Consider the following 27556-nt stretch of genomic DNA (forward strand, 5'->3'; position numbering starts at 1 on the left):
ATCTCACCAAGGCTGTAGGACATTCTGCAGGTAGAGGGTTTAGGGGTTTCAGACTCCCCAGCCGAGGTCAGAAAAGGAGAAGCCCTACAGGTAAAAGGAATCTGCCAGTTTGCCCCAAGCTCTGGGCTTTCTAGTAACATCAGACTTTCACCTCAGTTAGCAGGGCCCAATGCTATCCTATATGGACCCGTGCCTCCCACTTTGGCCATTTCTTACCTACCTGTGGCTTCCCTGTGTCCTCGTCCCATTGTCATATCCAGGTAGCCAAATTCTAATGCAGAATTGGTTCTGTAGCAACACAGCCTTTGTTTACCTGGGTGTTCTCTGCTGCCTGGTAAAATCAGCCATACCCTTCTTCCTCAATGTCCAGCAAAGCCTTCTTGAGGCAGCTTTCTTAGTAGTATTGAAGCATGTTCTTCTTGCTTTCATCCTCAAAAAAACCAGTATCCAGACTCTAGGTCTTCTCTGGGTGTCCTGGAGCAGTAACCAGGCCATTGCTGCGTGAATACCTGTATCTGTGTGCCCTCTGTCAGATTACATGTTAGTTAATGCACTGTGCATCTTCACAGCTCTCTTATGCAATGGGTAGTATCATTCCCTCATCACAGACAAAAAAAACTTCAAACATAGAGAATGCCTACACACACCTGGTTGATTTAGTAGGCTTCAGATTTCCATCAATAAACTAAGGGTAGTAGAATTTATATGAAGGGCCTATTTTAGAATCACATGAAATAGCAAATAGAAATATTAGGGTTTGGCACATATGAAAGATCATGATAGCACAAATTATTACCATACTGAAGACATTCTAGAGAGTCACCAACCACCTGTAATTCTCAAATCTGGTGAGTGTGTTTAAGCCTTATTTTACTAGACCTTTCTGCACTATTTGTTTCTTGGTTGTTGGTTGTTTACTAGACCTTTCTGCACTATTTGTTTCTTGGTTGTTGGTTGTTTACTAGACCTTTCTGCACTATTTGTTTCTTGGTTGTTGGTTGTTTATATTCATTTCTTAAAAATAAGTCTTCTGTGTAATCCAGGCTGCCCTTGAATCCGTGATTCTTCTGTGTTCTGGGACCCCCTGTGCCACTGTGTCTGGCTGATATTTGTTAGTTTGTCACTTATTCCTTGAAGCTTCTTCATTCCCATTAGCACAGGGCACAGCTTGGTTCTCTTCCTGTCTCTGAAACTTTTCTTTATTTTAATTAGTTTTCCTTCATAGACTTCTCTTCCAGCCCGTTAGACAGTGTTTGCGAACAGACTAGCCCCTGCCCAGTATCCTTACTATATACAGTCTTATCTCCTTCCCTCTTACAGCAGCTGTGACTGTCCCACTGTCATTGGTTTCTCCCCAGTATTTGTCTCCCCAGTGCTTTTGGTATGTATCTAATTCCCTGGAGATTCGTGGCTGACCAACAAGCTTGGCAGTGTCACCTCACCTTCCTTCTAAAAGCAGATTATTTGTAGCTCAGAAGACAAGACACGGAGCTACCAGTGCCTGGCATTCCCCGCACTGAGTAGACCAGAGGCACCCGTGTTCTCCTGTGAGTACTGCAGCACTGCTCATGATGGTTGAGATACAAAGAGCCAGCCTAGGCACCTATCAGTGGATGTGTAATACAGATAAATATAGATTGTGAAATAGACACACAATGGAATGTTATTCAGTCCTAAAAAAGGAATGAAGTTCTATGTTCTATAGCAACGTGGATGGAATGCAGGATGTGACAGTAAGTGAAGTACATCAAGCACAGGAAGTCTGTAGTTGCACTTGACAACATCTGCTAGGAAACCTCGCACAGAAGAGTTTGAATGTTCCCAACACAGACATTTGACTGACATGACAGACACCAGTGACCATGATCTGACTGTTACACCTGTGTGCCTCATTGAAATGTTACATTTACCCTACAAGACGGTCTAATTGTTACGTATCCAATTCAAAAGCACATTTTAAAAAATACTTTCACCATATTTTCTCTTAACAGGGTATTCAGTTAAAAGAATAAAACTCAAACCTTCTTGTTTCTTTTGTCTTCTTTAACCCCTACAATTAATTATCAGTTCTGCTGATTTAATCTCTTAATTCTAGACTCTGCCCTCATCAGTAATATCCAGACCTAGTTCTGTCTTTGGAACATCTTTGCATAAAGAGCTCTTCCCGACAAGTGGCGTGTGTGTGTGTGTGTGTGTGTGTGTGTGTGTGTGTGTGTGTTGAGAAGGGTTGTCCATGTGACCATCCTCCTTATTACTTAGAGAACTGCTCTGTTTTCTTAGTGACAGGTGTGTGCAGAGCCTTGTTGTTTTCCAGCCTCCTCCCATTTCCTCACCTGACTTTCTCACTGCTCCTTGCCTGGCTCATTGTTTACTTTTAAGTTTTAGACTGTTTGGCTGTCTTTAAAAGGAAGGTCACCCTACCCCATCCCTCTTATCTTCCCTTGAACGATTCCCAGATATCCCTCTGTGTCCTTTGTGCTTTCATATGATGCTCAGCCTGCTTCGGTGCCTGAACCCTGCGTTCCTCCAGGGCACGGACTAGAGTGATTTATTCACAGTGAATTGAGTCCGTCTTGTCAGAGCCTGTGCTGGTGCTACAGACAAGTAAGGATAAGACAACGTGCCTTCTTCCCTCATGAAGCTTGTCCTCTAACAGGAGAGGCACAAATGAATACATACCCATACAAGGCAAATAGGAATGTGAATAGTCCAAAATATCTGGAGAGCAAACACAGACGGAATTCGCTACTCCACAGGTTCAGTGCCAGTGTGAGGCTCGTAGGAGTGTTTCAGTGTGCTCCCCGAATGAGAGCGTGCAGTAGTTGTGGATCCTGATGCTTGGTGTTTTGTTCGTTTGTTTATTTTAGGTTCTTTCACAGCAGCTACAGCTGTTGGAGGCTGAACATAATACTTTAAAGAATACCATGGAAACAGAAAGACAGGAGTCCAAGACCCTGATGGAAAAGGTAGAACTCGAAGTGGCAGAGAGAAAGTTATCCTTCCATAACCTTCAAGAAGAGATGCACCAGCTTCAGGGACAGCTGGAGCGAGCAGGCCAAGCCCAGGCCGACCTGGAGACACAGTACAGTGTTCTCCAGCAAAGACATAAGACAGAGATGGAGGAGAAGACGGCTTGCATTTTGAGTCTTCAGAAGAACGAGCAAGAGCTGCAGTCTGCCTGTGCTGCTCTGAAGGAGGAGAACTCGAAGCTGCTTCAGGAGAAGCACGACCAGGCTGCTGAGTCAGCCCAGGCCATGCGGCAGCTGGAAGGTCAGTGTGTGTCTTTCAAAGCCACACCTCTAGCCCCTTAGTGGATTGTACTTCCTAGCTTCAGGGCTTGGTTATTGGCGAGCGCACTAGGAACGCATCTCCTCTGGCATGGTCCCCTCCTCCCTCTCAAGTCTCAAGTCTCCTAACCTTGTTGGCTCAGTGCTAAACACTGCTCAGCCCCGGTCCGGGCACTCAGGAGTCCCGTGTAAAACACAACTGATCGAGAGACCACAGTACCTGCTGGGCACAGAATGGAATGTGTTCCTGGGAATGTCAGGCCACATTTAGACACACAGACTAAATTGCAAGAAGCCATCTATTAGTCTAAAGGTGTATCTTATTGCTTTTGTTGTAGGTGAGAATTTCCTTTTGAAGAAAACTTTTGTCTCTAAACAGTTTTAAGAAACATTTTAAAATATTTTATTAAAATCGAAAATGACCCTAAAAGATCACCAGTTTAGGAGTTTATAAAAAACAGTGCAACTCCCTGAGTTCCGTGTCGCCAGCATCTTTAAAGTCTCCACGTAGAACTGGCAGAAGGGAGTGCACATCCCTTGGAGGGAGTTTACAAAGAACTAATTTGCAAACAAGCATCACAAGGTTGGTTTTCAACCAGGAAGTCTAGAGGCCATCATGAGGGAAAGGGGAAATAAATATCTGAGCCCATTGCCCCCTTCCCCCCAAACCATGGTCATGTTTAAACCCCTCTGGGGACTCTTGATGGTCTCATAACATTTTAGTGGAGCATGAGGAATGTAATATAAGCCACCAAAGCCATTCTTAGTTTTCTTTTTTTCTTTTTGGTTTTTTTTTTGTTTGTTTGTTTGTTTGTTTTGTTTTTTGTCTTTTCAAATCAGGGTTTCTCTGTACAGTCTTGGGCTACCCTGGAACTTGCTTTGTAGACCAGGCTGGCCTCAGAGATCCCTCTGCCTCTGCCTCTGCCTTCTGAGTACTGGAATTAAAGGTGTGCATGGCTCCACCAAATCCATTTTTAAGGGGTAAATGAAAAATGATTGTTTTAAATGTCTAGGCCTGTCTTTATTAGCATGTTACCAGCTATGCATGTTAATGGCATTCAGAGTGAGAATTCCATACATGCAAACAAGCAGTGTGTGTTCACAACCTCCTGCCATCCTCCCTCAGACTTCCTCTTATCGCCCTCACCCTTCCAGCTTCCTAAGAATCACTGCTCTTTCTGAGGCTTTTTCACACTAGTTCCGGAAGTGGAGATGGACTGTGCAGTTGTCTGGCTCTCTGCACTTAGCGCAGTGTCCCCTGCTCAGTCCAGTGTTATGCAGATGGCAGGATTGCATTTTGCTTTGTGACTCTGTAAGATTTCATGTGCTTATTTCTCCTTTGAAGGAAGTGGTTTCCTGAGATGCCCTTCCATCCAAACAGTAAAAACTGTAATTGGCACCATAAGCTTAATTAGGTAGCTGAACTAGTGGAGTTCAATGTGCTTGTAGAGGTTTCTGACTCGAGCAGACCTCGCTCCTGTGTGCTTGTCTTGTTTTCCTCAGCTATGCATGTTTGTTTTCTCTTCCTTAGATCAACTCCAGCAAAAATCTAAAGAAATTAGCCAATTTGTAAATAAGCCAAACTTGCAAAAAAATGAAACAGCATCTCAGACTTCTTTACCAGATGTTAATACTGAGGGCGACCAGGTAATTAATGTGAATTTCTCTGTGATCTATATGTATTTGCTGTGCTGAAGGGCTCTCTCTAATGAGTATTACAGAGAGTGTAAATGTGCATTTTCTACCTAATGAAATGCTTTTAGGGGGGTGACTCTATCTGAATAGAATCCTGAAAGGCGTCAAAGTAGCTTCCCGAAAAGGATAAATAACATTTGCGCTTTCTAGGCCATTTTTCCAGCAATTCAAATAGATAGGCACAGTTTTATAACAAGCGCTCATATCCCTTCCTCCAGATAGTACTGTAATACTGAGGATAAATTTGCTCTTCGAGCTGTCCTTTGTCCCTCTCTGTCCATCAGTTCATCTTAATGTCTTCTAAATGTCACAGTAGGCTACTGGCATCAGGACTTTTTCTCCAGATATTTCAGCATGTGTGTTGTTGGCGATAATTCAGTATTTGTTGGTAGTTGAGAGAGTCTTCTTTTTCTCTTGAGGAAAGGTTTACAAACCATTCAATGCATAAATCAGAAGTATACTATGAGTGTTTTTGTCAGACGCATTCAGCTGTGGTACCCAAACTCTTGATAAGGTCTAACATACTGTTGTCGGCCTGCAAAGTGTGTTCTTATGCGGGGGCTACTATTCCATTTTCCACCATGATTTCACGTAGTTTACTTATAAATATAATCCTGGAACATGTGCCCCCTTTTTTTTTTTTCTTATAAATTGCCATTGTAGAGCAAAAGCAGAGATAAACTAAAAAGTAAACAAATGGTTGTGGTCCTGTCCTAGTAAGAGCAAGTGGGAGCCTCCACAATCTTGTGGTACCATTCTGTGTAAAGCGCTGCCTTTGTTTTCTATGGGTGTAGATGGGGATGTATTGTGCTCGTGTGTGTGTGTGTGTGTGTGTGTGTGTGTGTGTGTCCACAGGCCTGGAGATGCCTCTCTGCTGATGTGATCTTATAACTCTTGTGTAGCTGATTATATCGTTGTATCAGTTTGTAGGTCTCGCTGACCGGAGACCTCTACATTGACAGGTTTAGTTATGTGTTGCTTTCGTTACTTTAAAGAGTTCTCCTCAGCTCTCTTGTCTGTTATGTTTTGTTTTAGATAGGTAATCTCTTTTTAAAATTCCTTCTGCTTTTAAATTTTTATCACTGGCTTTGAACACTGGGGTATTGGTAGGCCAGGGCCTCATTTTCACTGTAGTTCCTGGTGCTTAAAATTTGTCAACTCTGGTGAGTCTCTGCATTTCAATTCTGCATTAATTTTGAGAGCTGCTTTCCATTAGATTATTTTTATGACTCTTCCGCTGTCTTGATGTACTTATTTTAATTCTAGTGTCTGTATCAGTAATGGGTCTGTTGATTGTGGCTTATAATTTCTGGCATCCTTACATGCCAAATAATCTTTGGTTGCCAGATATTGATTATATATATTCACATAAATAGCTTGAAACGTTCTAATGGGTGTCAGTTCTCACTTGAAAAGAAAGGTCGATCCACAACATGTTTATTCTCTATCTTGTCAAGTAGGTAGCTGTGGTAGTCGAGCTCTCCTGAGATTGTTCCCTCGTATTCATGTGCAGCCTGCTGAGTACACATGGGGCCACCCTCTGCACATGGCCTATGTGGCACTCTGTTCTGTCTTCTCCTTTGAGTCCTAGCTGTGTCTCCTTAACTCAAAGGCCAGCCAGGCTCTGCCTGTGTTACCCACTTCAGGGGCACATGGCCTAAAAGCTCATTTAGAGCATTAAGTTTACCTACACAGACACATAAGCATGAACACAGGAATGCCCACACCTGCATATTCTTTCTCTTTCCCCACCCCTCCACCCAAATATTCTTAACATTGTAATCTTCTTAGGGCTATCACTTTAAATACAGAAACCTTGTAATGATATACTCTCACCTTAGCCTTTATGCTACATTTGCTGCTTATGTTAATTAAAGTTTTAAATTTTAGCATACAGTGTTAACATGTGTGCATTGAACCGCTACATGTATTTAAAACAGATCAAGGAGAAGATGTTGACATATTTACCATGTCCCATGTTCTTTTTCTCTCTGAGGCTTGGTTTCCATCCAGTACCATGTTTTTCTGGAATAACCACCATATTTTTGTAGCTGGGACTACTAAAGAAGAATTCTCTTGGTGTGAGCTAATATTTGCATTTTGTTTATTCTTGAATGGATTTTTAGTTCTGTATTGACACTTTTTCATTCAGGACATTACAAAAATCTATTTTATGGTCTTCTGCCTTACACGGTCCCAGCAGTTCTTCCTATGATTGTTCCTACAGAGGGAAGGATCGTTTTCCCACTGAGCTTTAAAAGACCTTTCTCTTACTCTTTGTGATGTAGTCATTTGTGGTTTTCTTTTCAACTTTCTTCCTTTTGTTGAGTCTTTTTCTTTTTCACAGATATAAGCTTGTGTATGAGAAAAATGTGGCCATCTTAAATAATTTTTCTGTGTATTGTGTTCTTCCTCCTCTTGGATGCACCAATTAAAGTATATTTCAATATTGTCCTATGTGTCCTTGAGTCTGTGGTCCTTTTTCTTCAATAATCAGACTGATCAATTTCTCTTGATCTGCCTTCAAGGTCACTGCATGTCTTTTCTCCACAGTCTTCTAGCAAGCCTATCCATTGGGTTTTTCATTTCATATTTGTGATTTTCTATCCCAGATTTTCAAACTTTTTCATTTTATAGAGTTTGTTTGTTTGTCTTGCACCTAAAGTTCCTGTCTTCCCATTCACTGATAACATTATATCTTACCATAGTTATAATATTATCTTTAAAATCCTACTTTGCAACCAGACCTTACATATCCTTGTAAGCCCAGAAGTTAGGAGGTAGAAACAGGACACCCAAGTTCAGGGCCATCTGGCTGAGTGAGGCTCTGACTCAAGACAAAAACCAGGGTAGGAATTTAGCTCGGTGGGAGAGCGATTGCAGAGCCTGCCAAAGGTCCTGGGTTCAGTTGCTGTCACGACAATATAAATAAGTTCTTGCTTGCTAATCCAAAGTTTGCATCATTTTGTGATTAGTCTTTCTTGGTTATATTTTTCCTTGGGACTGAATCTCAGTTTCCTGTTTCTCTCCGTGATGAGTGATTTTTGTACTGAGTTCTAGATGCTATAAATGTTTCATTTGGGACGGCCTGTTTTGTTGTTTCTAAACTTCTGAAGCATTCTGTAGAGTGGACCCACAATGTCCACTCTGGCCTGTGGTAGAGAGAGCCCCAAAACTCAGTTGGATATTTCTGCCTTGGGTAATTGGTCAGCCCAGGAATTGTACCGTTGATTGTTCAGCTGGTGGTCAGACTGAATGTATAGACAGTTAACTCCTTGACTGACGTTCTTCCTCTGTTTGCTTCCCTCACACTGCAGCTTTGTTCCCCTACAGGGCTTTTTTTATTTTCAAGACAGAATGCCTATAGCTGTTTTATTTGTTTCATTACAAATTAGAAACTTTCCTCTAGGTAGAAGTCCCAAACCCTACACATACCTCTTGCAGTTTCTGTGCAAACTCTGTAACCTAACATGGCAATTTCAATAAAGTTGAATGAAAAAGTGTATAAAGTAAGCCCTTTGTAGGATAAAGGGTCAAAAAAACCTGAAGATTTAATATAGATACTTGCTTGTCATTAAGAGAGACAGACATTCTAGATATATAAAGGAAGGAGAAGAACATTTAGTTGTAAGTGGAAAAAACCCAAATCGATACCAGTTCTTCCGCCTCCTGAGAGGTCTCTCTTCCTGTTCATTTACCTCCAGGCCTTGATGCTTGCCTGGCTTTAATCAGATCTATGTAAGGTGTTGCTTATGAACGTTTAAAATGTTCTTTCATGCACCGTTGACTTGGGATTTCTATCTTTGTAATCCAGGCTTCGATCTTAGATTCAAACCCAACCAGCTGGAAGCTTATGGGATAGATTTTATTTCTTTTTCCATCTTCAGAATTAAGAACTTCTCCAAAGATTCAACAGGCAGAGGAATGAATGCTGTTTCTACAGCATCCTCATAGCTGGAGAACTTGACGATGCTATACGTGATAGAGGCCCGCTGGGCATCAGTGCGAGAGCTTGCACTGGAGAATCACTAATTTATTGTCTCTCTACTATGTAGGCAGTCATGGAGGAGACTGTCGCCTTTTTACAGAAGAGAGTGGTAGAGCTAGAGAATGAGAAGGGAGCCCTGCTCCTTAGCTCTGTAGAGCTGGAGGAGCTGAAAGCCGAGAACGGTATGTATAAATAAAAACCAGACTCTATCTTCTTATCCCATAAGTGCCTCTGCTCTCTTTTTGTTTTGTTTTGTTTTGTTTTTTGAGACAGGGTTTCTCTGTGTAGCCCTGGCTGTCCTGGAACTCACTCTGTACACCAGGCTGGTCTTGAACTCAGAAATCCGCCTGCCTCTGCCTCCCAAGTGCTAGGATTAAAGGCGTGTGCCACCACTGCCCGGCCTCTGCTCTTGCTGCCGTGCACATATACGCGTAGCTGACTTGGCACACTAAGGTTCTCAGAGAGCAGAACTGGTAGCTATCAAGATAAAGGAATGCACACTATGTAGCTGAGCACAGTGCTGGTGCCTCTATCAGGGTTACATTTTCTGACGTACGCTGTACACACTTCAGAGTTTCTGAGTACTTTCTATTCATTTGGAACTGGCAAAGACATCTTCTAGGGACTATGGCTGGAATTGGACTTTACTAAGATGCTGAATTTTTGTAATAGGCAAAATGAGGACAGGAATGAGGTAAGAGAAATCAAAATAAACTACAAGTTAGGTCCCTGTCGTCTTCTGCCATGTTACCATCGTGCTTAGACTCCTACCCCTGTCAGCCCTCACCCAGGGCACTGTCTTCTTTAGGAACTCAGTCTTCACCCTGGGTTAAGGGCTCCGTGCTCCCACGGCATCCTTTGTACCTTGACTGATGTGTGCGGGTGGTCAGTGCTCATCTGGTTTATTGTAAGCCCTTGGAAGACATGTGTGCACTGTTTAAGGGCAGAGAACTTTTTCAGTTTGCTTTACCTAAACTTAGCAACACCTGGCAAATAACAGCTGCTGACTAACATCTTGCTGGATTAAGCTGAGCGCATTAGCATTTTGTTCTACTGGACTGCATGAACAGTCGACGAGAACGAAGGCATTTCTTGGACCTACCTGTCTTCTGTTCATCGTGTGCTTTCGGAGAACCTCTTTGGTTCAATAGCATGTGATGGTGATGTCTCCTTCATCTAGGAGAGTGGTTTCCACCCTTCCAAACACAGTGACCATTAATACAGTCAGTTCCTCATGTTGTTGTGAAATACTCTTTCTTTTTTTGTTTTTTGGTTGATTGGTTGTTTGGTTGGTTTTTTGAGACAGGGTTTCTCTGTATAGTCCTGGCTGTCCTGGAACTCACTCTGTACACCAGGCTGGCCTCAAACTCAGAAATCCACCTGCCTCTGCCTCCCAAGTGCTGGGATTAAAGGCGTGAGCCACTACTGCCTGGCCTATATGCTCTTTCTTTAGTTTAGTTTTTCAGAAAGAATATAAGCTTCCTGTAGTATCTCCAATATCGGTGCTCAATAGTTTTATCTTCCAGGGTGTTGGTACCCATGTTAGAGCTGCATGTTAAGACCGGGATCCTGATCCCAGCTGTCTGTCTTGCCCTGTAACCTCTTCATATTATGTCATTTGTGTCCTCATTTGCTCTTTGGGATTGCAATTAAAACATAGATCCCTTTTAGTGCTAACATTTAACATCTGAATGTCTGTTAACGATCGAAACATTGTAAGTACAAAAATGTACAAGTAGGAATGTAGATGAACTAAGACAGTAGAATTTTAGATTATAGCGTAAATAACTGTTCCAAGTCACATGTCTTTCAAACATTACACTATCTAGAACATGTCTCTCCTGGTCATTATCATACTGTGTTCTACTATTTCTATTGTGTTCTGGTATGTATGATATCTATTATATTGTGTTATGTATAACATCTACTGTGTTCTATTATGTATGGTATGTATTATGTTGTGTTATGTATGATATCTACTGGGTTCTATTATGTATGGTATATATTATGTTGTGTTATGTATGATATTTCATATTCTTTTGGAGGCATCAGTCTTTTATCTCCCTCAAAGTACTTTGCTTATTTCTTTTCTCCATTATTTTATGTATCTCAAGTCGCCTTGGTACAGCTATATCACTGTTTCTTTCAAAAGTTCCACATATATTCTCTAAAGGTACTACTTTTTTGACTTTCAGAAAAACTCTCCTCTCGGATTACTCTTTTGGAGGCTCAGAATAAAGCAGGGGAGGCTGATGGTACGGTCTATGAGGTAAGTAACCACTTAGTACAATCATAGTGGGACCTGGATTAAACGGGGCTGATTCCAACGGTTAACAGTGTTGACAGAGAATTGTATTACCTATGGAGTGAATGACATTTAAGAGAGTCAAAGTGACTAGACTTAGTCACTTATTAATTTCTGAATATTTAGAATTCTTTGTCTTAAACCAACACTAGTACACACTTGTATAGTGGTTACTTTTCTGTTACTGTAATAAAACACCATGACTAAGACAACTTAAAAAAGAGAGAGCATATTTGGACTTACAGTTCCAGAGGGTAAGAGTCCATTCATGGTGCACAGCAAGCAAGCGGCAGGCATGGCTGCAAAAGCAGGCTGGACAGTGATCACATCCTTCATCATACGCTCAGAGCAGAGAGAGGGAACGAGAAATGACTCTAGGCTTCAAATTCTCAAAGCCTGCCTCCAGTGATATACTTCCTCCAACAAGACCACACCTCCTAAACATCCCCAAATAGCACCCAACCAGGGACCAAGAGTTTAGATAGATGCGCCTGTGGAGGAGAGTCTCATCCAGGCTCCACTGCTCGCCTCTTAGTAGAGAGGAAGCAGAGTCTCTGGAATTTCTCATGTGACCTAGTTGGTAGTTTTTCTCAAGATTGTATTTCAAAGGAGCCTTTACCAAATTGTAGCTTTTGTGACCTGAAAAGTGTTTGTTTATTCTACTTTTTAATTCTAATTTCTTTATTTGTGAGTTTATACATGTACATACATATATGAAATATGATACTATCTACCTCATTTCTCCCCTTCAGTTTCCCCCACATCCCACTAGCATGTCTCTCCTAATTTCATGTCATTTCTTTTTTTGATAACCCACTAAGTCAATTAGTATTGCTGATATGTGCATGGGTATGGGGTCATTCAGGAAACCTACGAGTGGGAACGCCCTCCAAAAAGAGTGATTCTCCCTCCCCAAACAGCCATCAAGTGCTAGTAGCTCCTTAATAACACATAGGGCCTACAGAGCTCCTGCCTATCTGTGCTGGAATTTTCTCTGCCTTCATCTTGTTTAAGTAAGCACGGCTGCTGTGATTTCATGGGTCTGACAGTCCTGTCATGTCCAGAGACTGCATTCCACAGATCTCCCCACAACCCTCCAGCTCTATCTGTGACATCTCCTCTGTGACATTCCCTGAGCCTTGGCAGGGAGTGGAGGGTGGTGTGATAAAGACGTCCTGTTTAGAGTCTCTTCTCGGCACCTTGACCAACTGAAATTTAATCTAACAGGCATCATTGCTTAGTATCATTCTAAGTTTGTGTCTTTGTTAGCTGCATTATATTTAATTTGCCATGCTCTCTAACTGATAATAAGTGACATTTGGAAGTAATGTAGCTTCTTAACAAAGTGTTGCTTATTATACATCAGTCTTTGTCTCTAGGGACGTAATATGAATACCATTTTAGCCCCAAAGAGATACAGTTTTACAAATTGGCAAATTCAGAATTCCAGTTGAGCCAGAGGCCATCCAACATAGAGAAATATTAAGACTTGAGTCAAGAGATGATCTGCTAGTAGATTTCACTCTTGGGAATAAGACAATTTTTTTTTTTTTTACCCTGCCAAGGCCTTAACTGATGGAAAAGGTTCACCTGAGCTAGAAAGGATGGTTTGCCTTGTTTGAATTCTCCTCATTTATAGCTGGAGAGATAACTCAGTTGGTCACGTGCTTACTGTGCAATGTCAGGTCCTAGCTTTGAGCCATGGAATCTCTAAAACCTTGACATGATGGTACAGGCTTGCAATCTCAGCACTGGGAGATGGAGAAGACAGATCCTTGGGGCTTGATGGCCAGCCAGGCTAGCCTGCTTGGCGAGCTCCAAGCAGAAAATCTGGCGGGTGGTTTCTGAAGAATGGCTTGAAGGTTGACCTCTGGCTTCCACATACAGGTATACATATATGTGGCCCTACCACATGCATACATGCATACCCATGTATGCATAAGCATTAAATGTTAATGCCAACTAAATAGAAGTGCCTAGAGTAATGTTTGGCCAAAGATCTGAGTACCATGATCTAATCAAGTTACCACATAAAATTAATCATCAGACTTACATAGTCAGTGCTTCTCATAGAGCCATTGAGGCCTTGTTCACAAAATGTCAATGGTGACTTAATTTGGAAAATTGTAGTATTATAAAGTGATAAATTATAGACTCTGACTAAAAATAAATCTTTTTTGTCCAAGGCAACACGTAAAAGTATTCCCTTAAAGTCTTGCCAATGGTTTCTAGTGAAAGCAAGCTAAAATGTAGCTTAAAAAACAACAACAACAACAACACAAATAAGAAAGATGGGTGTCTAGTAAGATAATAAAAAGCAAAAGAAGCAGAAAATAATTAGCAAACAAAAATTAAGAAAGAAGATTATAAAACATAGATGTTATATAGAAAAGCTGACTGGTGCTATCCCTTGAGATCACAGATATTAAATAGAGAAAGATGCATAGAAGAAAATTCAGAGGAGAAAAGAAAAATGGGAGCAGCCAGAAAGAGCAAAGCTCTCTGGTTCTCTGTCCTCTTGGTGTGAGATGACTTGATTCTCCAGTCAGAGGAAAATGAACTCTGAGATACTGTAGTGAGTGAGGGACGAGAATGAGCAATATGAAAGCAAGTTATAAAAAGAAATGAAAACGTTGGGTAATAGAACAAAAAACAAAAAGCAGTAGGTTACATTGAACCCTGTGATAGCGGTGTGTATATGTATGTGTGTGTGTATATATATATATATATACACACACACACACACATACATACATACATACATCGCACACATTACTGTATCAGACTTTCCTGCTTGTAGGGATGGAAACATAAGACTGTGATCTGAAGTTATAGAGAACTTTCCCCAATGCCTAGTACTGGGATGTGTGAATTATAGTCTCTGCAGTGCAGGGAAAAGGAGTTATAAATTATTAAGCTAGTCCTTATGAAGACTGTTGAGATTATAGACATGTCCTGCCGTGCCTGGCATTTCCTTGGTTTCCAGAGCTCTAAACTCAGGTCCTCATGGTTGTTCAGCAAGCTCTTTTCTCAGTGAGCCATGCCCACATCCCCCACACCCCTTTGTGTGCTTCTGTATATGGCGTGTGTGTGTGTGTGTGTGTGTGTGTGTGTGCGCGAGGGTGTGTGCCCGTGCCTGTGCCTGTGAAGACCAGAAGTCAGCGTCAGGTTTTCCTTGGTCACTGTCCACTGTATTTATCTTGTTTTGTTTTGTTTTGTTTTGTTTTGTTTTGTTTTGTTTTGTTTTGAGACAGGGGTTCTCTGTGTAGCCCTGGCTATCCTGGAACTCACTCTGTCCACTGTATTTTTTGAGACAGGGTTTCTGAATCGAAAAAATTAAATACATTGTGTGACTCACTAGTTTTCTGTCCCAAGCAAACAATAGCGATGACATGGAGGGAGTGACCTAGCATGGTCATATTTGCCACATGGGTCCCTAATGTCACGTCCAAGTGCCAACAGAGCACCTTCTAGACTTCTTGTCCCTGGTAACGTGTCTGCATCTGCTTGTTTGGTAACCCACATGTCAGTGTTAACCTTTTTTTTTTTTTTTTTTTACAACTTTCTTATTCAGTAATTGCTTAGGAAAAGAAATAAAACATACTCCTTGGAGTCCGACGGGGTATTTAATTGTTTGTTGCCGTTGTCATTTTGTTGTTTTTAAAGCAGATTTTAGAAGAAATAACTAGACATGTTAACCTAGAAGAAGAATGTTCTTTTGTGTGGGAAATACCTAGAAAATGGATTGCAAACTTCCTTTGGGCCCTTTTGACTTGGAAGAGACCTCAGAGCGGGGCTGATTGAATTATGGACATTCAGTTTAGGAGATAGAAATTTTTACAGATTTTTAAGTTTTGTGGCATAAAAGAAGTTTGAACCAGAGGGTTCCAAGTTTTAGGAAATTCATAAAATGCTCATTTGTGTTGGGCTATTTGTAATGCTGTGTGAGCCATTTAATTAAGGCCTTTCTTGGTGTTTTGTAGTTATTTGTTTTCCTTATTTTTTAAGGTCAGCACAGCTGGTATTACTTTGCTCAGCAGGAGTGACTCTTCTCCTGAAGAAAATGGACAGGCTGTCCTAGAGAACACATTTTCTCAGAAACATAAAGAGCTATCAGTTTTATTAGTGGAAATGAAAGAAGCCCAGGAGGAAATTGCATTTCTCAAGTCACAGCTGCAGGGCAAGAGGCCCGAGGGGGACTATGAGGTCCTTGATCGTAGAGAAGTCCAGCTGATGGAGAGTGAAGGACCGCCCTCAGTTACAGCAGGAGATGTCTTCTGTGTACCCAGTGATGAGAGCAGCGGCCCAGCAGCTGAAGAGGAACAAGCAGGCATGAAAGAGCAGCATCAAGCATCTGAGGCAGGACCTCTAAATGACGCTGGAATGGAACTGAACTCCCCAAAGCTCGACGGCGTGGACAAATCCCTCTCAGTGTCCCATATCTGTCAGTGTCACCAGGACGAACTGGAAAGGCTGAAAACTCAAGTTTTGGAGCTTGAGACAAGCCTTCATACAGCAGAGGAAACTTACGAGAGAAACTTAAGTGAGAAAGTGAAGGAAATTAGCAGCCTAACCCAGCTTAGCGAAGAGGTCAAAGAGAGCGCCGAGGAAGCCCGCAGCACGCTTGCCACAGTGTCTGCAGAAAGAGACCAGCTGCTTTACCAGGTGAAGGAGCTTGATGTCTTAGCAGAACTGCGGGCTCGGGTCCAAGAACTGGAAAGCAGCCTTGCAGAAGCAGAAAAGCAAAGAGGTCTGGACTATGAAAGCCAGAGGGCTCAGCACAACCTGCTCACAGAGCAGATCCACAGCCTAAGCATAGAAGCCAAATCTAAAGATGTGAAAATCGAGGCTTTACAGAGAGAGCTGGATGGTGTGCAGCTACAGTTTTGTGAACAGGGAACCCAGATGAAAAGCCTGCAAAGCCAGCTAGAGGCAAAGGAGAGGGAAGTGCGAGAGGGGACAGAGCGTCTGAGGGACATCTCACAGGAGATGGAAGGACTGTCGCAGGCTCTTTCTCAGAAAGAACTGGAGATAGCCAAGATGGACCAACTCTTGTTAGAGAAACAGAAAGACGTGGAGACGCTCCAGCAAACCATCCAGGAGAAGGATCAGCAAGTGACAGAACTCAGCTTCAGTATGACGGAGAAAATGGTTCAGCTTAACGAAGAGAAATTTTCCCTTGGGGTGGAAATTAAGACTCTGAAGGAGCAGCTCAATTTGTTGTCCAGAGCTGAAGAAGCAACGAAAGAGCAGGTGGAAGAGAGTGGAGCTGGGTCCAGCCTTAAACTTGGTCACGATGAGTCAGGTAAAGAGGGGCTTCAGCAGGAGCTGGAACGGCTGAGGAAAGAAAGTGAGCAGAGAAAGCGGAAACTGCAGGCAGCGCTGATCAACAGAAAGGAGCTACTGCAGAAAGTCAGCCAGCTGGAGGAGGAGCTAGCCAAGGTGAGAGAGGACTCTCGGAAAGAGATTCCCTTCGGGGAGAATGAGAGGAGAAAGCTGGAGGAAGACAGAGAGAACAAAGATGACCCAGAAGAATGGGGGACTTCTAAGTGGCGAGAAGTAGAAGTTTCCTTAAAACAGACAATATCTGAAAAAGAAGTGGAGCTGGAGGGCATAAGGAGGGATTTAAAAGAAAAGACTGCAGCAGAGGAAGAGTTACAGGCTGTGGTCCAGCGGATGACTCTGGACCTGCAGAGTAAGACAAAGCAGATAGATTTGCTTCAAGAAGAAATCACTGAAAACCAAGCAACTATTCAGAAATTAGTCACAGGAACCATGGATGCCGGGAATGGAGGCTCAGCAGCACCTGTAAAAGAAACAGCGGCGAGCAGCCCACCCAGTGCAGGTGGTGGGGAGCACTGGAAGCCAGAGCTGGAGGGAAGGATACTAGACCTTGAAAAAGACAAGACACAACTTCAAAAGAAGCTTCAAGAAGCCTTAATTGCCCGCAAGGCGATTCTGAAAAAGGCACAAGAGAAAGAGAAACAGCTAAAGGAAGAGCTCAGGGAGCAGAAGGACGTGTACCATCACCTACAGGCACAGTTCGATGAGCAGAATAAGGAAAAGGAGAACATTGCGGACCAGCTAAGGCAACTCCAGTGCCAAGCAAGGGAGTCCATAGACAGACAGCTCCCAGGCACTGGCCAGCAGGAACCTGGTCCTCCTGCTCCAAGTTTAGAAGGCATTTCACTGGAAGACACAGAGCCTGCTTCAGAATCTGACTTACACACAGCTCAGCCTTCTCCTCCCGGAGAGATAGCAGCTCTCCAGGCTACTGTTTCTGTTGCCCAGATTCAGGCTCAGTTGAAAGAAATGGGGGTTGAGAAGGAAGAGCTGGAATTGAAAGTTAGTTCTATAGCAAGTGAGCTGGCCAAAAAGTCAGAAGAAGTACTTCTGTTACAAGATCAGATAAATGAACAGGGTTTAGAAATCCAGAATTTGAAGGCAGCATCCCATGAAGCCCAGGCCCACACAGAACTGCTGAAGCAGGAGTTGGAAAGCAGCCAGTTGAAAGTTGCTGACCTGGAACATCTGAAAACGTTACAGCCTGAACTCGATGCACTGCACAAGCACATGGGCCAGAAGGAAGAAGAGGTCAGCTACCTTTATGGACAGCTTAGTGAGAAAGAACAGACCCTCACCACGGTCCAGACAGAAATGGTGGAGCAGGAGCGTTTAATCAAGGCTCTGCACACCCAGCTGGAAATGCAAGCCAAGGAGCATGAAGAGAGGCTAAAGCAGGCCCAGGTGGAAATTTGTGAGCTGAAGAAGAAGCCAACAGAGCTTGAGGAAGAAACTAATGCAAAGCAACAATTACAGAGGAAACTGCAGGCTGCCCTCATCTCCCGGAAGGAGGCACTCAAAGAAAACAAGAGCCTGCAAGAGCAGTTGTCCTCAGCCAGAGAAGCTGTTGAACGCCTGACCAAGTCTCTGGCAGATGTAGAAAGCCAGGTTTCTGTCCAGAATCAAGAGAAAGATGCAGTCCTAGGAAAGTTAGCCATTCTTCAGGAAGAAAGAGACAAGCTCATTGTGGAAATGGACAGGTCTTTACTGGAAAATCAGAGCCTCAGTGGCTCTTGCGAAAGCCTGAAACTAGTTCTGGGGGGCCTCACGGAAGACAAGGAAAAGCTGATGGAGGAGCTGGAATCCGTGAGACGTTCTAAGATGGCAGAGAGCACCGAATGGCAAGAGAAACACAAGGAGCTGCAGAAGGAGTACGAGGTTCTTCTGCAGTCGTACGAGAACGTGAGCAACGAAGCCGAGAGGATTCAGCATGTGGTGGAAAGTGTGCGGCAAGAGAAGCAAGAGCTGTACGCAAAGTTAAGGAGCACAGAGTCAGACAAGAGAGAGAGAGAGAAGCAGCTGCAGGATGCAGAGCAGGAAATGGAAGAGATGAAAGAGAAGATGCGAAAGTTTGCAAAATCTAAGCAACAGAAGATCCTTGAGCTAGAGGAAGAAAATGACCGGCTTAGAGCGGAGGTGCAGCCTGTAGAAGGAACCAGTGAGAGCATGGAAGCGCTTCTTTCTTCCAACTCCAGCTTGAAGGAGGAACTAGAAAAGATCACATTGGAGCATAAAACTCTTTCTAAGGAGTTTGAGGCTTTAATGGCGGAGAAGGACGCTCTGAGTGAAGAGACTCGAAATCTAAAGCTTCAGGTAGAAGCCCAAGTACTGAAACAAGCTAGCCTGGAGGCCACTGAGAAATCTGATGAGCCAAAGGATGTCATTGAAGAGGTAACACAAGCTGTGGTGGGCAAGTCTCAAGAACGAGATGCTCTGAATGACAGTGCCAAGCTTGAAGATTCGGAAGCTATTCTGATGGGTAACGGCGCCAAGCCCGGTGTCAGTGAGACTTTCAACTCCCATGATGACATCAAGAACTACCTCCAGCAGCTCGATCAGCTTAAAGGAAGAATTGCTGAGTTAGAGATGGAGAAACAGAAAGACAGGGAACTCAGCCAGGCTTTAGAAAATGAGAAAAATGCCCTACTGACGCAGATCTCTGCAAAGGATGGCGAGCTAAAGCTCCTGGAGGAAGAAGTCACCAAAAGAACCGCGCTAAATCAGCAGATCCAAGAAGAACTCTGCAGAGTTACCAAGCTGAAGGAGACGGCAGAAGAGGAGAAAGACGATTTAGAGGAGAGGCTGATGAATCAACTGGCAGAACTTAATGGGAGCATCGGGAATTATTACCAGGATGTGACAGATGCCCAAATAAAAAACGAGCAACTAGAGACGGAAATGCGGAACCTTCAAAGATGTGTGAGTGAATTAGAGGAGGAAAAGCAGCAGCTGGTCAAGGAAAAAACCAAGGTGGAGTCAGAAATCCGAAAAGAGTACATGGAGAAGATCCAAGGTGCCCAGAAAGGGCCGGCCAATAAAAGCCATGCGAAGGAGCTCCAGGAGCTGCTGCGGGAAAAGCAGCAAGAAGTGAAGCAACTGCAGAAGGACTGCATCCGGTACCTCGAGAGGATCAGCGCCCTGGAGAAGACCGTCAAGGCCCTCGAGTTCGTTCACACCGAGTCCCAGAAGGATTTGGATGTGACCAAAGGAAATCTGGCCCAGGCAGTTGAACACCGCAAAAAGGCACAAGCCGAATTATCTAGCTTCAAGATACTGCTCGATGACACCCAAAGCGAAGCCGCGAGAGTGCTAGCGGACAACCTCAAATTGAAAAAGGAGCTTCAGGCAAACAAAGAATCCATCAAAAGCCAGATAAAGCAAAAAGATGAAGACCTCTTGCGAAGACTGCAGCAAGCAGAGGAGAAACACCGGAAAGAGAAGAAGAACATGCAAGAGAAGCTGGATGCCTTGCACAGAGAGAAGGCCCACGTGGAAGAAACACTTGCAGAGATTCAAGTCAGTCTGACCAGGAAAGACCAGGAGATGAAGGAGCTGCAGGAAAGCCTGGATAGCACCTTGGCCCAGCTTGCAGCCTTCACTAAGAGCATGTCATCCCTGCAGGATGACCGGGACAGGGTGATCGATGAAGCTAAGAAATGGGAGCGGAGATTTGGCGATGCCATTCAAACCAAAGAGGAAGAGGTCAGACTCAAAGAGGAGAACTGCATTGCTCTAAAGGATCAGCTCCGACAGATGACCATCCACATGGAGGAATTGAAGATCACCGTCTCCAGGTAAGCAGTGAACATGTTCCCCTCCAGAGAATTGTAAAGGCAAGGGAAGTTTTAAAACTGTTTTTACTTTATTATTTCATTTATTCTTTATTTATTATAGAACCAATGTTTGTTTTAAATTACTTTAGAATGTATATCCTTCCCCTTCTGACGCTTTTTTGCTAGTTTTGTAACTTCTTGTTACAATGTGTATCACAATAAAATCATTAACAAAATCACTGATATCTTACTCTACCCCTCCCCCCCACACACACACCACCAATGTCTGTTAAGAGATAGCTTAGGTTTCTCTGCCTTCCCATTTCTGTTTCTGGATTTCTTGACAACCTGACTAGCTGTGTCTAGATTTCCACCAGCTTATTCCCAAAGGATTGCTTTAGTGCCCTGAGTGGTCTTCTCCTCTCTCTTCGCCACAGTTTTCATCAACTGTGCTCTCTCTGTTAGTTAGAAACCCTATCCTCAAACTCTAGAATATCATTTTCCAAACTCAGGAGCCAGCATTACCCTTAGTCCGCCTCCCCTTTCATTACCTTACTGTTTCTTTTGCCAAGCTTGTAGCCTTAAAGAAACCTACCATTAGCTTGTCTGCAGCAAAGTAGAATACTTGGGAGCTGATTTGCTTCTCAGTGTCTCAGACTGGGGATCACTAAAGCAAGGAACATACTTTCATGATTCAGATCTCCCTGATGTATCTTTAATATGTTATTTTTTTCTGTGTGTTAGATCATGTTATTACACGTGTATAGGTACAGAGAAGTAAGATATCTCTGAAAACCTTCAATAGTGAATATTGTCTGATTTTTATCAATTAGGTAGATATCATATAGTTAATATTTCTCCTTCCCTCCTTTTCTCTACCCTCTTTCTTCCCCCTGGCCCCGGTTCCCATCCCCTAGGCTTGAACATGACAAGGAAATTTGGGAGTCCAAGGCCCAGACAGAGCTCCAGCATCAACAGAAGGTTTATGATAAGCTGCAAGAAGAAAATAAAGAACTTACGTCTCAGTTAGAAGACGCTCGCCAGCTGTATCATGATTCTAAGAATGAATTAACTAAGTTAGAATCAGAACTTAAGAGTCTCAAAGACCAGACAACTGACTTAAATAACTCTTTAGAAAAATGCAAAGAACACGAAAACAACTTGGAAGGGATCATAAAGCAGCAAGAAGCTGATATCCAAAATTGTAAGTTCAGTTGTGAACAACTGGAGACTGACCTAACAGCCTCCAGAGAACTCACCAGTCGGCTGCATGACGAAATCAATGCGAAGGAACAGAAGATTATAAGCCTGCTTTCTGGCAAAGAAGAGGCGATCCAACTAGCTGTTGAGGAACTGCACCAGCAACACAGTAAAGAGATCAAAGAACTAGAAAACCTGTTGTCCCAGGAGGAAGAGGAGAATGTGGCCTTAGAAGAGGAAAACAAAAGGGCCCTTGAGAAAACCAATCAGCTCACAGACGCATTGGAAACCATCAAGAAGGAGAGCTTTGAGCAGAAGGCTCAGTTGGACTCCTTTGTGAAGTCTATGTCCTCTCTCCAGGATGACCGGGACCGCATCGTAAGTGACTATCGGCAGCTGGAAGAGCGACATCTCTCTGCAATCTTGGAAAAAGACCAACTCATCCAGGATGCTGCTGCTGAGAATAATAAACTGAAGGAGGAGATGCGAGGGTTGCGAAGTCACATGGATGATCTCAATTCTGAGAATGCCAAGCTGGATGCGGAACTGGTCCAGTATAGGCGGGACCTGAACGAGGTGATAGCCATAAAGGACTCTCAGCAAAAGCAGCTCCTTGATGCTCAACTACAGCAGAATAAAGAGCTGAGAAATGAGTGTGCAAAGCTAGAGGAAAGGCTGAAAGGGTTAGAAGCAGAGAAGCAAAGCCTACAAATGTCCTCTGATGCCCTCCAGAAGGAGAAACAAGGTTTGTCTAAAGAGATCAAAAACTTACAGACACAGTTGACCGCCCTGCAGGAAGAAGGCACCCTAGGTGTCTACCATGCCCAACTGAGAGCAAAAGAAGAGGAGCTCCAGAGGCTAAATGTGGCCCTCTCCTCCTCCCAGAAGAGAACTGCAGATCTGGAAGAGGAGTTAGTTTGTGTACAGAAGGAAGCTACCAGGAAGGTGAGTGAAATTGAAGATCAGCTAAAGAAGGAGCTGAAGCATCTCCATCACGACGCAGGGATAATGCGAAACGAAACGGAAACAGCCGAAGAGAGGGTGGCAGAGCTGGCGAGAGACCTGGTTGAGATGGAACAGAAGTTGCTTACGGTAACCAAAGAGAATAAGGATCTTACCGCGCAGATTCAGGCCTTTGGAAGGTCAATGAGTTCCTTGCAGGACAGCAGAGATCATGCCACTGAGGAGCTTGGTGACCTGAAAAAGAAGTATGATGCCAGTCTAAAGGAGCTGGCCCAGTTGAAAGAGTGGCAGGACTCAAGCAGAGAGGGGGATGTTCTTTCCCAGGCTGCCTTTCCCCTGTCCACCTCTGAGAACATCTTGTCCCGCCTTGAGAAACTGAACCAGCAGCTCACATCCAAAGACGAGCAGTTGCTTCACCTATCTTCAGAACTAGAAAGTTCTCACAACCAAGTGCAGTCCATCTCCAAGGCCATGACCAGTCTACAGAATGAGCGAGATCGCCTGTGGAGTGAGCTGGAGAAATTCCGGAAGTCTGAGGAAGGGAAGCAGAGGGCTGCAGCCCCTTCAGCTGCCTCCAGCCCAGCAGAAGTACAGAGCTTGAAAAAAGCCATGTCTTCACTCCAGAATGACAGAGATCGATTGGTGAGTGTGTGCTTCCTATCTGTTAAGAGGTTGGGGCCATTCTTCACATGGATTTTTATTGCCATAGAAAAAGGGTAAATGTTTCGAATCACTGCATTGCCACACACTCTACAGACAGTTTGGGTCTTAAGAGAAGCAGACATAATTGTTACCATTTTCAAGGTGAGGATTTTTCTTTGCACAGAATCTGCATTGATTATAAAGGGGTTAAAAGGTAACCAGCTGCTTTTGCTGTAAATGGTCCCAGAATTTGAAGTGGATTAATTGGGGGAAAGCATGGAGCTGGTCACTCAGTGTCTTCAGTGTCAGCTGAGCCCTTGGTCACTCACTAGATCAGGATGGCAAGGACCTAGCTTGTCTTAGAAGTACAGCTCAACCCTAACTTGTCAAGAAAGATATTAAATGTAAAAGGGATTTCTTGAAGTCAGTGTTAGTGGTGTGGCGGCACATCCCTCTTAACTCTAGCACAGAGGAGGCTGGTGTTGTGAGTTCAAGACAAGCCGAGATTATGTAGCTCACTTAAGGCAGTCTGGACAATGTAGTGAGAGTCTCAAAAAGTTTTAAGAATAACTGTTCTGTGGTCAGTGATTGCTTGCAGTTGAATGATTTCCTGGTTCCTCTTTCCTTCCGATCTTTATTTTCCTCTACTGGAATTGACCCAGAGGCTCATCCATGCTAGGCAAGTTCTTTTCCACTGCTACATCCCCAGCCCTTTTCATGAATTTTGAAACAGACCGATGCTAAGCTACTCATGCTGATGTTGTAGCTCAGGATCCTCTTTCCTCAGCTGCCTAAGTAGACACAATTGCAGGCACACAGCACCATGCCTGATTCTGCTCACTTTCTTTAAAGTAACTTTTTTCACAAGTGGAGAAAGTTGGTTGGAGAGATAGCTGGTCTTGTGCCTGAGTGGTCTCTGGTGGGGCTCACTGGTCAGCTAGCCTAGCCTATGCAGACAAACATCAGGCCAGTGAGAGACTGTCTCAGAAACAAATAAGAAACCCAACCAGTGCTTGCTGCACAAGCATAAATACCTATGTTTGGATGCTCAGCACACCATAAAAAAAAAAAAATCCAAAGCATAGCAGCACATCTGTGCGATATCAGTGTCAGGAAGAGATAGGCAGATCTCTGGAGCCCACTGCCAGCCAGTCAAGCCAGAATGGTGATCTCTGGGTTCAGTAAACAAGTAACAGACCCTGTCTCAAAATATAAAATGGAGAGGAGAGTGCTATGGGAAAGACCTGATGTCAGCCTTTGGCCTGCATGTGCCTTAGCACCAACCCCTGTTTCTCACGCTTCCCAGTGCTGCGGCCCTTTCACACAGTCCTCCCCCATCCGTAACAGTATTTGCTCCTACAATAATGCTAATGTTGTGAACAATAATGTACATATCTGACATGCAGGGTATCTGATGCGCAATCCCTAGGTTGAGAACCGCTGTCCTACAAACACATATACACATACTCAAAACAAAACAAAACAAAACAAAAAACAAAAAACAAAGCAGTGTGGCACCAGAGGAGCATATGCAAAGTTGTCCCCAGGCACCCAGATTGCAGCAGATCCTGAGTTAGCTGTGCTTCGTTCAGGGAACTGCTTCCTGTAAGGTTGTGCGTTGTAAACACTGGACTCTCTCAGCCCCACTTGCATGCTTCTTGTCTACTGGATGTTGATGAGCCAATCCTTTTTTAAAAAGCCATGTTCCTATTTCTATAACTTATCAACTTATCTGGTTTTATTCCATCGAACCGTTGAGGTGTTTTACTCAGCTCACATGTCCATCCTTTCCCCTTCAGCATCCTGGGATAAGTTTCTTTTCACTCAACAGATGGAGCAGTGCTGCTTCCAGGGGATGATAAATACAGTCCTTGGTGAATTACTATGGAACTCTTTCTTTCTTTCTTATGACTGTCCTGCCTCAGGGATGGGCTAGAAGAGGGTGTTCCCCCTTGGTGTGCCACATAAGACCTTACGATGTGTCCTTATCTTCTCAGCCTCTTACTTGTTCTTAGTACGCAGGCGTCCAAAGCCCACCTCCTCAGCACAGAGATCCCAGCAAGCACATCCTACCCACATCCTCATCCCGTGGCTGTAATGTCTTCCTCGCTGCTTCCTTTGGGGGTCATTCCAGAGCTCGGTTCTCTCACCACACTTCCCAGTTGCTTACCTCTGTCTTGCCTTCCTACTTCCCGAGTACTTGTCTTAGCATTTGTTCCATGTTCCCTGCACACAAGTGCCTTTGCCACTGAGGTATCTCAGCTCACTTTATCTTCTGATCTCGTTGAGCGTTTTTATCTGCCATCATGTTCTTTTAGTTGATGTTGTTATTTCTTTAATGTGTATAGGTATGTGTGTCTGTGCACCACATGCATGCCTGCTGTCCTTGGATGGCCTCAGACTGCAGTTACGGACTGCACCATGGGGGTGTTGGGAATTGAACCAAGGTCCTCTGGAACAGCAGATAGTGCTCTTAATCGCTAAACATCTCTCCAGCCCAAGTATTGTGTTCTTAATTTGTAAGAGATTTGGTTTTTTCTTGGTTTTGTATATTTTTCTTGTCTCCTGGGTGAATTGTCTAATTAGTGGTGCTTCGCTTTGTTGGTTTTTGTGTACATGTCTGTGACTGTATGACATGCAGATAAAGACATTGAAGTTGCAGGCAGTTATGAGTTGCCTGCTGTGTGAATTGAACTAGGGTTCTCTGGAATTGCAGCAAGGACTCTCAACTGCTGAGCCATCTCCACCCTGTTTTGTTTTGGAAACAGGTTCTTATTATAAGGTGGGGCTAGCCTAGAAGGTTCAGAGTAGCCCAGGCTGACCCTGAATGCAGTCTTTCTGCACCAACCTCTCAAAGGCCAGGACTACAGGCATGTGCCTGCCTACTTGCCTCTGGCCTCTGACCTCTCCTTCTAGCAAGGTTTCCTTGTACGTTTTCCTTGCTGCTGTAGTGTTTCTCTTTGCCAGCATTCTCTGCTGCATCTCTCACCAGCGTAGCTTCTCTCTGCTACTTTGGTGAATTCCCCTCTCTCAGCAGTTGCTTTTCATCCCTGCTGTTTTCTGTTCTTTACATGAAGAGCAATCCTTGTTTCATCTTCACATGAAGAGAAGAATCTAGGAAGCCTGCGGAGGGACTTGCTGTGAGTTCAATGCAATGATCTGATGAGTTAATTGATCGTGGTCCTGAGGCTGGTGCCTTTAGTTCCTCTGGGTCTGATCAGACCTTTGAGAGATCTTTCACCTCTTGGATAGAAGGAAACTCTCATCTCCAAGCTGAGTAAGGGACGGGCAGCTATCACTTGTGGCATGCGTCATGTCACCAGTCACAGTTGTTGTAGAGCGGTACCCTTACTTGCAGCTGGGCCTGAGATTTTCATGCTCCCGGGGCACATCCTTTACCTTTTCCAGAGAGCAAACTGGTTGTTTGGTGAGGTTACCAAAAAGTCAGAACTGAGAAGAACTTAGCGTGCAGTTGCATCTGAAGCAGCTCTGTGAGAATCCTCCTTGTCTCAGCTCCCGCCTCCCTCCAGCCCATCACCATTTCTTCCAGACGTACCTGGTGCTGTTAATTCCTGAGCCCTTTGAAGATTCTGCAGAGTAAGTTCTGTTGGGGCCTTGGCTTCTCTATCACCAGCTAAAGATCCAGCTGTCAGTTACCATTATTCATCTGCTTTTCAACCTTGAGTGTGTCGCTGCTGACCCTTGTTGGCTTCCTGATCCATTTTTGCATTTGGTACTTTTTAAAAAGCCACTGGTGTGGTAGTATTAACGTTTCTGAGTGGGTGAAAGGTAGGTGTGTGTGTGTGTGTGTGTGTGTGTGTGTGTGTGTGTGTTTAAGGCTGTTTTCTTTCCCAGATGTCCTGACATTATTTCTTCATCAAACTTTTGAGTATTGGGGAAGAGTTTTAAAATAGAATGCAGTTTTGCTAAAAGCAAATCCACCATAATATCCACTAACTTTGTGTGTGAGATCTATTAATTTTTAATTCTGATATTCTTATGAGGAAAAATACTGTAATTATCTTCATTTAGTGGGTGAGGGAAAGAAAGACTTAGATGTCCTCCCATCCAAGAAACAGTAGGGCATCTAATTCTCGAGCCAGGGTGTCCGTAACCACCAGGGTGCTTACCTCTCTCTCTGTAGCCAACATCAGCTCAGCTTAAGACTGGGGTCCAACAGGGATGTGGGTTAGGGATGGGTGCAAGCCTACTTGCCTGATGCCCGAGTTTGATCCCAAGAATTGTGAAACAAACAGAAAACAAGTAAGTAAACAGCAACAACAGTGACAAAGAAAACCTTGCTGGTGTTCATGTGAGAGAGAGCCTAATAAGGACGCAGGTCTAAATGGATTCCGTCCAG

General features: G+C 43.7%; 1 protein-coding gene across 9 annotated transcripts in view; it reads left to right on the plus strand.

Annotated features, from left to right (window-relative positions):
- Golgb1 (golgin B1) overlaps positions 1-27556 on the plus strand; it is a 56739-nt gene that overhangs the window by 20553 nt on the left and 8630 nt on the right. For all 9 annotated transcript variants that reach the window (XM_085832202.1, XM_021184793.2, XM_085832204.1 and 6 more), the window contains 6 exons: positions 2868-3270; positions 4819-4934; positions 9038-9152; positions 11166-11239; positions 15284-20412; positions 21309-23196. In XM_085832202.1, the coding sequence (XP_085688328.1) occupies positions 2868-3270; positions 4819-4934; positions 9038-9152; positions 11166-11239; positions 15284-20412; positions 21309-23196 (7725 nt within the window). The remainder of the gene's footprint in view (positions 1-2867; positions 3271-4818; positions 4935-9037; positions 9153-11165; positions 11240-15283; positions 20413-21308; positions 23197-27556) is intronic.

This window comes from Mus caroli, unplaced genomic scaffold (genome assembly GCF_978045245.1).
Source record: "Mus caroli unplaced genomic scaffold, Mus_caroli_1 scaffold_17, whole genome shotgun sequence".
Taxonomy (NCBI): domain Eukaryota; kingdom Metazoa; phylum Chordata; class Mammalia; order Rodentia; family Muridae; genus Mus; species Mus caroli.